Source organism: Cucumis sativus, chromosome 2 (genome assembly GCF_000004075.3).
Source record: "Cucumis sativus cultivar 9930 chromosome 2, Cucumber_9930_V3, whole genome shotgun sequence".
NCBI classification, from domain to species: Eukaryota; Viridiplantae; Streptophyta; class Magnoliopsida; order Cucurbitales; family Cucurbitaceae; genus Cucumis; species Cucumis sativus.
Genome location: NC_026656.2, coordinates 13,353,851 through 13,362,416, shown reverse-complemented (window position 1 = coordinate 13,362,416; position 8,566 = coordinate 13,353,851). Strand labels below are relative to the sequence as shown.

The 8,566-nt window shown below is 34.7% G+C and overlaps 2 protein-coding genes across 2 annotated transcripts; one reads left to right on the top strand and one right to left on the bottom strand.

Annotated features, from left to right (window-relative positions):
* The first annotated feature begins 806 nt into the window (after window positions 1-806).
* On the top strand, window positions 807-4,669 carry LOC101219983. Its single transcript, XM_004146997.3, has 2 exons — window positions 807-1,255; window positions 3,744-4,669. Exons 1-2 carry the CDS (start codon window positions 956-958, stop codon window positions 4,575-4,577), a joined length of 1,134 nt encoding a protein of 377 aa, XP_004147045.1. The 5' UTR covers window positions 807-955; the 3' UTR covers window positions 4,578-4,669.
* A 465-nt stretch (window positions 4,670-5,134) lies between these two features.
* Window positions 5,135-8,566, bottom strand: LOC101219739 (CDP-diacylglycerol--inositol 3-phosphatidyltransferase 1). Its single transcript, XM_004146996.3, has 12 exons — window positions 8,350-8,566; window positions 8,031-8,150; window positions 7,744-7,874; window positions 7,505-7,589; window positions 7,355-7,404; window positions 6,839-6,878; window positions 6,623-6,667; window positions 6,450-6,515; window positions 6,134-6,248; window positions 5,990-6,046; window positions 5,806-5,904; window positions 5,135-5,415 (listed from the first exon to the last, which is right to left on the bottom strand). Exons 3-12 carry the CDS (start codon window positions 7,808-7,810, stop codon window positions 5,356-5,358), a joined length of 684 nt encoding a protein of 227 aa, XP_004147044.1. The 5' UTR covers window positions 7,811-7,874; window positions 8,031-8,150; window positions 8,350-8,566; the 3' UTR covers window positions 5,135-5,355.

The following is an 8,566-nucleotide window of genomic DNA, read 5'->3' as shown; positions in this document are numbered from 1 at the left end:
TTAAGTTACGAACGTCCATGTTAGAACCCATTTTCAATTATCTAGAATTTGGTTGTATTTAGAAAGAAGAAGTAAACATGATGGACTGAAAAATTGAGCCGACCAACCTAATTGAAGTCGATTGGTTGAAAAACAAGAGGTGTTGGTCAGGGTAAAAAATTTCAAATCGAAAATTTTCAAAAAGTATTTCTAAATGTTAAACTGATCCCGACCTGACAAAAACCGATCGATTGATTGACCAGTTTAAACATTTGCTAAACCAACTATAGTTTGATGAGAGTTTTGTAAAAAAAAAAAACTGACTTCGACTATTAAAACGGATGATCACACCCGTTAAAAAGGACATTTTAGTCTATTTATCTAATAAGGAAAATAGAGTTGTTAGGCAATACTTCAAAACAACCCTTTAAATGTAGTAATCTATGTTCTTAGCCCTTACCAAATTCTATTTTGTTCTAAGAATATTCCAAACTCAATCCAAATATTATACTCTTATTTTCTAGCTTTAAAATTTATATTATAAAATTTTGAAAATTAGTAATTGTGTATATATTATATATAATTATAGGATTTTAATCTTAGTGTCATTTATAATATGTTATTATATTATAGAAAAAAGTTTTCGAAACTATTTTTAAAATTCTTTTAAAAAATATGTGTGTATATATATATATATTTTAATAAAAGGTAATCTTTCTAATTTTTGTTTAGGTAAATTGATTTGAAGAAAGTTCATAACTATGAAAGTGGCATACGAAAACAAAGGAAATTTGGTAAGATTAGATAATATGATTAAACATAAAACACGAAGTGAATTAATGGGATCATCATCTTCTCCAATTCTTCTAGTTTTAACAGTGTGAGCGACAAACTTTATCTTCTCAAATCCTCTTCTCCACTTTGCTAAATCTTTCTTTACCTCACAACCCAGAATCCAAAAACTCCAGCAGAAGCCATGGACAGGCTTCTGTATTCTCCTTCTCCAACCCCTTTAAAACCCCATCTCAACCGTCTTCCTCATCTTCCTCGACTCCCTCGCATTGACCCATCAAAGCTCCATTTCCCTTCATCGACTCGTTCCGAGTTTGCTGGAGTTCATTCGTTCTCTTCCAGAAACGAAAACCCAATTCTATCTTCTTCTTCTCTCCCTATTTCTTCCAACACTTTGCTATCTCTGAATGATTCTCGAGATGGGTCGGTGCCAAAACCTCAGTTTCATCAGCAGATTGAAGATTTTCCTTCAGGTGAACGAAAGGTATGTTGAGAAATTTGGTTGGTGGGTGTTGTTTTCGGGACATTGTTGTTTATGAAGCATTTTGTTCTAATTGAAATCAATATGCTCCATTTCTGTGTTGTTTGATGAATTCTCTGTGTTTGGAGTGCTGGTTTGCACACTGATTGATGAGTAATGTAATTTTTGTTCCTTATAAGAGGACAGGAAAGGGGAAAAGAGAATGGGGATTATAGTAGTTTTCTTGTGATTCTAAGTGTCTTGCTAGTTTGGTTAATGATTATATGGAGAGATTTAAATTCCCTTTCCCTTAACTTTTATCTTTAATCATGTGATTAGCATAAGCTTAGATTTTGGGGGTATATGATTGTGTTGTACTGCTATTGTTGAGCCGTTGAAATTGATATCATTCTGTATGTTCATGTTGGAGTGGTAATTTTAAGTTTCTAGCCAAACTTGTAGGACTGGTGCACCCTCTTGCTTCTAGCCCCACAAGAAAATCATTTGCTAGTCTTAACCTCAGAACTTGAATTTTTAAGGTTGATGAACGATAGAGAAGTACTGAAATGGGAAGAATCAATTGGGTATAGCTGCAACTTTGATCAAACTTGGATTATGCGCTTTGAAGCTGGAAGTAGATGAATTCTTTTGCAATTCTTTTTCAATACTTGACCCTACATCTCCTTCATAGCTAAAGCAAACGGTTGATTTGGAAATGTGGAAAATGGATACCAACAAAACAAATCCAAAAGAGATATCCTATCATAAACTGTGCCAAAGTGAGAGTCTCCTTGCTATGTGAATTAAAGCTCATTTGGGAATCCAACGTACCTAAGAAATCCTGTTCTTCAATTGGTCCACGATCTTCTAGTAAATAAATACTTACAAAAGAAAGTTCACTAGGAGATACCTCAACTTGACAATGTTAATGTATTCCATGAAGGAGTAGTAAATCTAAGAAAAGTCTGGATCACCTATTTGCTCCACCATAGAGATTTGGGGACTGGATTATCCCTTTGTAGGTGGAAGATTTTGTATTCCTCAAAGTTCAGAATCAAAGTGAAACAATTCTAATTTATAATACACTCTTTCTTGGCCAGTTGAAGGCAAAAGAAAAGGGAGAAAATTGTGAGTGATTGAATAGGGAAAAACTACAAAAACTCACCTGCAATCTGGATCTTATTAGATTTTCCTCAGAAATAAGTTTTCCGGGAGTTTCTTCAAATGGAGTGATTTCTTGGAAAATTTACATGGCATGGGAATCTGGGGAGGAGGAAGAACAACCGATCAAAGTGAAGGCTAATCAAGAGCCAAGTGTGGAACTCCCCATACTCTTCAATTTCACTTTAAGGGTCACTACTAAATCTTGAATGTGTATAGATCTCATCTGGAGCAGATCTGTATTCAATTCATTCATTCATCAATGATCTCAACATTTCTGAAATGTTGGTAGCGTTCTCCAAATGAAAAAAATTTAGTTATTATCAGGAACTATTTTCAGATGCAGTTTTGGTAAGTTAAGAATAAGATTAGAACTAATGGGGATAGGCTATGATTATTAGCTTGTGAAGGTTGTTGATAAGCTAGCTTGTCAACTAGTGTTCTTTGCATGGAATGTGTCATAAAGGTATGAGTTCTGCTGTATTATTCTTTTTTATTTTTAAATTTCGTAGATGGATTTTAAATCTTAAATCTTATTATTCCGTCATTCCCTCTACTGGACTACAAACACAACCCCCCAACTAAAAAAAATTTGGTATATATATTTACATGATAAGAGACCATTTCACTAATAGAATGAAAAATCCAAAGATATTCAGTGGTACAAAAGGAAACAATCAAATTGTATGCAAAAGATGTTTCCAATTAACAATAAGGAAAGAAAAACTATGGCTTTTCAAAGCTATATATCTTTACACCAGAAAAAAAAACATAAAAATGGCAGATTCAAGATTGTCTTTTGATATTTTGTATTTCTCATCGAAGATTCTTTTGTCCCTTATTTTCCTCAAAGCAGCCTATATAATGCAAGTGAACAAGTCCATATGGATTCTTTAGTAGTACCTTTGAAAGGTAGATCAATGAAAAATATAATATAGATATTATTTTCTGATATAATTTAGATAGGAAGACACCAACGTCTTCTGGATTTGAAGTCTACCATCTTTTGGTTTATTCTCTTGTACTTTTATTATCAATTTATGGTGGACATGAGATGCTTATTAAGCTTAGCATGTCTAATTCCATTAAACTCTTCCATTCAGGTTTCCAGTCCAATTATACTACATATTTGGTTTTGCTCCATCATCCATATTTTATTGTGTGCATGGAACTTATTATTGTTTTGTTTTATTAGCTTGCGGAACACTAGCTTAATTCTAATGCATCATGCTAAATTGTGATAGTTTGTTTCAGGAGTTTTGACTTGGTTACTGTTTTTATGTGTCAATTATCAAATATTATTTCCATTTGGTTTGGAAACTTACTGAATTTACATATTACAAAATTTTAGGCAAAAATTACCAAGACATTTATGGCACTCTGTGTTGCTATTCTGGTCTTGATCCAACCAGTTTTTGCACCTTCAGCTTTTGCGTACTCTGCAGCTACAACTGGGGGTCCATCAGCTGCCACCTTCGGAGGAAGATTTTTCCGATCTGAACTATTGAGCAGTGCTTGGACTGGTTTCTTTGCTGGATGTTTACACACATTATCTGGGCCGGACCATCTTGCTGCTTTGGCTCCCCTTTCCATTGGGCGTACTCGCATGGAAAGTGCTGCTGTTGGAGCTCTTTGGGGCTGTGGCCATGATGCAGGCCAAGTTATCTTCGGCCTCATATTTCTTCTATTGAAAGATCGGCTTCATATCGAAATTATTCGTACTTGGGGCACAAGAGTCGTCGGTATTACTCTGCTTGTAATCGGTGCCTTGGGTATTAGGGAGGCTACGGAGGTTCCTACTCCTTGCGTTGCCTTAGACAATGGTGAGGGTGATGTTAGTATTTATGAAGCATTAGAGAATCCATCTGAAGGCAAGAAGAAGATAGGTTTTGCAACTTTCGCGACAGGTATTGTCCACGGGCTACAACCAGATGCTTTGATGATGATATTACCCGCACTCGCACTCCCATCTCGAGTGGCTGGAGCTGCATTTCTTGTGATGTTTTTGGTAGGTACTGTAGTTGCAATGGGAAGTTATACAGTGTTCATAGGTTCTTGTACTCAAGCATTAAAGGAGAGAGTGCCCAGGATTACAGAGAAGCTCACCTGGGCTGCTTCCTCTATAGCAATTGCTCTTGGATTTGCCATTCTTATCAGTCAGTATTTTGGGTTTAGCCTCTACTAATTTTCATCATTTTGACAGTTTTCTTGCTTCATTGTCATTGTTAGAAGAATATGCTAGTAATAAAAGGTTTGTTTATTATGCTTGTAGCAAAATTTTCTTTCGAGTGCACCTTGCAATATTTTGATATCTCAAATTACACAGTTGCCAAAAAGTTAACAAGTAATTAGTAACTTCCTTCTTTAAACTCTATAATAGTTGTATTAGTTAAATTTGCGCATCCATTGGTTTAAATACGCTTTTTGAAACAATTAAGCACAAAGAGATTTGAATCTTATGATAAAATCTTAATCAACTCTAATTATCAAATTAATAATTTTGCATAAGCTTTCTCGATTGTAGTCCAAAATTGAAGTTACAAAGTTACACAGTACATTAGATCATAAATTTGCTTTCTATTATTGAGAATTTTATTGAACATAAGACCTAACTTCTAACTTTTTCTTCTTCCGGACAATTTCTAATTTAATCTTAAATTAATTTTCGTTACTTAAGACTAGACTACTCATTGTTAGTAATAAGAAATGAAATGCCAATATTAGAGAGGATAAAATACAAGATTTCTACAAAGTATAACTTCCCAATTTCTATATACGGTAGCAACCAACCATGAGGGAACAATTTTTAAACAGTAAAACGCAAAAAGTTTATAGATCACGTATGAGGAGAAACTGCATCAATTATTTTCAAAACAGATATGATTTAAAACTACAAACTATTTGACATGGGAGCAACAAGACAATAGTTCTTTACTGAAACAAATTTTACAAAGGTCTCATTATCATGGCTTCTGTTTTTTGTTGGTATCGTGAAGCACACAAACATCTGCCGCCGTCTTCATCTGAAACAAGCAGGACAGTTGATATTAGAAGTGGAAGATGATTCAAGCCCTCGACTTAAAATTGGACAAATTACTAGCAGAGAATAAGAAAAATACTCAAACGTATCCTGAACATGTGGCAAATTCTTCTTCTTTTTATGAAATATTTTAATTATTTGTTTGATGTGAATGATGATAAGAAGATGATGCGGGATGCACTAGGTATTACATTGAGATGATATTTTTTTATCATGGAAGCCCAATGATCATTTACTAGAACTAGGATGTGTAAATCAGGCAGATTAATTCTGAAGTTTCAACTACAACTTAGGCAGTCATGTCGGGAAGCATTCCTACAGAGCACTGTTGAATCTAGCCATTGACAAAGAGGTAGAGATTTTGATGAGTTACCTGTATGACATTAACAGCTTGCTTCACTGCCCATCCGAACAAGCTAATTACAACCAAAAGTGAGAGGAATGATTTTTGTTGTATGGAGTGTGATATAACCTGAAAAAGGTAGTAAGTTCAAACCACTGAGAATTGTCCAACCAACAACATAAAACGAATATACTAAACTACAAACTATACTTACATCCATCAAATTCTCATTTTGCTTCTCCGCCAGAAGAAACAGAATAATGTAAAGAACCTGGAGATTGGAAAATGGGGATTGAGAATAGGTGGCAGCTGACCAATGATTTTTAAATTAGATTAATGGAACAGAATTTAAGATTACCTCGCATGACACACAACAGTAAGCCATAAATGTCCTATTTCCATAATATGCCTTAAAAAGCCAATTGGTGCTGTCTTTGACATCTTTATGACTGGCTTTGCCTATCAAAAAGGTACTGAGGTAATAGTAAACCCAAAAAAAAAAATCAGAGATGCAGCAATGTCCCTAGTGAGGAGTATTAGATGATATAATTAAATTCAACTTCACCTATCAGCTTAAGCTTTTAGGTCAATTTGTGATTTAAGAAATATAATTGTGCACAGTGAAGGTAAAAAATAAACACATGATCAAGCGCAAAAGAAAAGAAATATGATACCTGTACATTTGAAGCCAGTGGCTAGCAATATCCAAAGCAAGCAATGATACGAAAGTCAAACCAGGCCTGCATTAAAACCATCGAGTACATTAAAATATTTATGATTAATTACTTTTTAGTCATTCAAAGAACACTTGGAACTAGCAGACTTATTATATAGATAAAATCCTCACCTGTACACTTGGGATAGAATTACTAGTAGACAAGCAGTGCTAATCCTGTGATACAGCAGATTCTGATCAAAATTGCCAATCAAGGGCAAGGTTGTATGCCCTGAAGGGCTTGATATCAATATAAAGTTATAATAACAAGCACAAAAGATCCAGCAGTATACTGAATTTCCATATTTTATACGGCAATATAGATGAAAAGGATAAAGAAAATTTTACCTGTCTGTTACCATGTCCAGCACAGCCCCAAACGTCGAAACTGAATCATTAAAGAAAACATTACAATTTACAGATAATTGTCCAATTTAAATGACTTTTTGTTTTTAAATGACTATCATAGTTTAAGTTATTGAAAGCACTTCAACCATCCTTTCAATAAAAAAATTACATAGGCAACTACTTAAGGGCCCTTTAATGTACTTCTTTTCCCAAAAAAAAAAAAAAGCAATAACAGTTCAATTCCATAATAAGTCAAAGTCACCAAGCACAGGTTATTCTTTCACTTAGTTCAATTAAAGTACTCAACATTGGGTATCACGAAATTACAAACATTTATTTCTGTTCAAACTTAAAAACTTTCATATTACCGAATAACAGAAAGAAAAGATAATAAAAGAGAATAATGACAGAAACCATGATATGCACCAGATAATTGCATCTAATATATGTACATTTTCACAAGGATTTGATCGTATACATATAGCAGGCAAAAGCACAAATAGAGTAAGTAAGTACCTTGATTGAATTTGCGAGCACACCACCCATCTACACCATCGCATACAAAGCTGAAAACATGAGTTCAATCAAAAAACATTCCCAATTCCACCCCTTTGAATTAAGATATTGTTGGAAAAGAAAAGGGAATCTAGGAAGTTAAGCACTCACCTGACAAAATAGAGAACTGAGAAAATTATTTTATTTGAGAAGCATAGTGCAAAGGCAACAATGTTCATGAGAACCCTTATATAACCTGCATTTCAGTTAAAAGATCATTTCAAGAAACCATTAAAGTGTCCCAACTTCAGCAATTAAGTAGGTTTCTTGACTTCTTGAGTAGGAGCAGGACATTAAAGAGAGAAATTTCAGAACACAAACACAACAACAAGAGAAACTTGAATACCCACCAATAATATTGGGAACGTAAAGGTACACAGACAATTTACTTTGTTTTCGCACCAACTTATCAGCCATGGAAGTTTCTCAAAGACTTCAAAACTGAGTCAAATGAACTGTTCTAGAAACCAATTTATAACTCCTGCATCCATCGCACATTTCCAAGATTAAGTATTACACCCAAATCCACAAAAAAACGTGGAAACACAACTAATCAAATTAATCAAGAAAACATTCAAGAAAAATGAAGTAAGGAAGAAAAAAAAGGATGGATGGATAGAAGGGTTGAGAGAAGAACCTGAAAAGGAAAAGGCTGACCCGGGTGCGCAGATGAAAAAAACCCTTGACTGGCTGGCTACCCTTTTATGGATGATTTATTCGGATTCTTTGCATAACAGTGGAGCAAGCAACGGAATAACTGCAATGAGAAAGCAAAGTCAGAGCATTTAATAAAACGAAGGTTGAGGAAAGATCGTGGAACAAATGGGGCCCATGAAGATTGGGAATCTGGGGCGGGAACAGAAGGGAAGTTGTGAAATTAGGAAGAAGAAGAAGAGGGAATGATGAGGAATGAGGGCATAAATCAAAGGAATTAGAGAAGAGAAGTTGAATCGTACCAGTCGGAAGAGGAGAAAGGAAAGAAGGTGCAAAAGAGAGAATGGAGAGATGGAAATGGAGGTTGAGAAATAGAGGAGACCAACTTGATGAGAACGTCAGTAAGTCGGGCTCCAATGGCGGAATCTTGCATATGAAAAGCTTGAATCTGACACCCAGAGAGAGAAGATGAGTACTAAAATCAAACTCAAAATTAGGGCTATTGTTGATTCTTCTTCT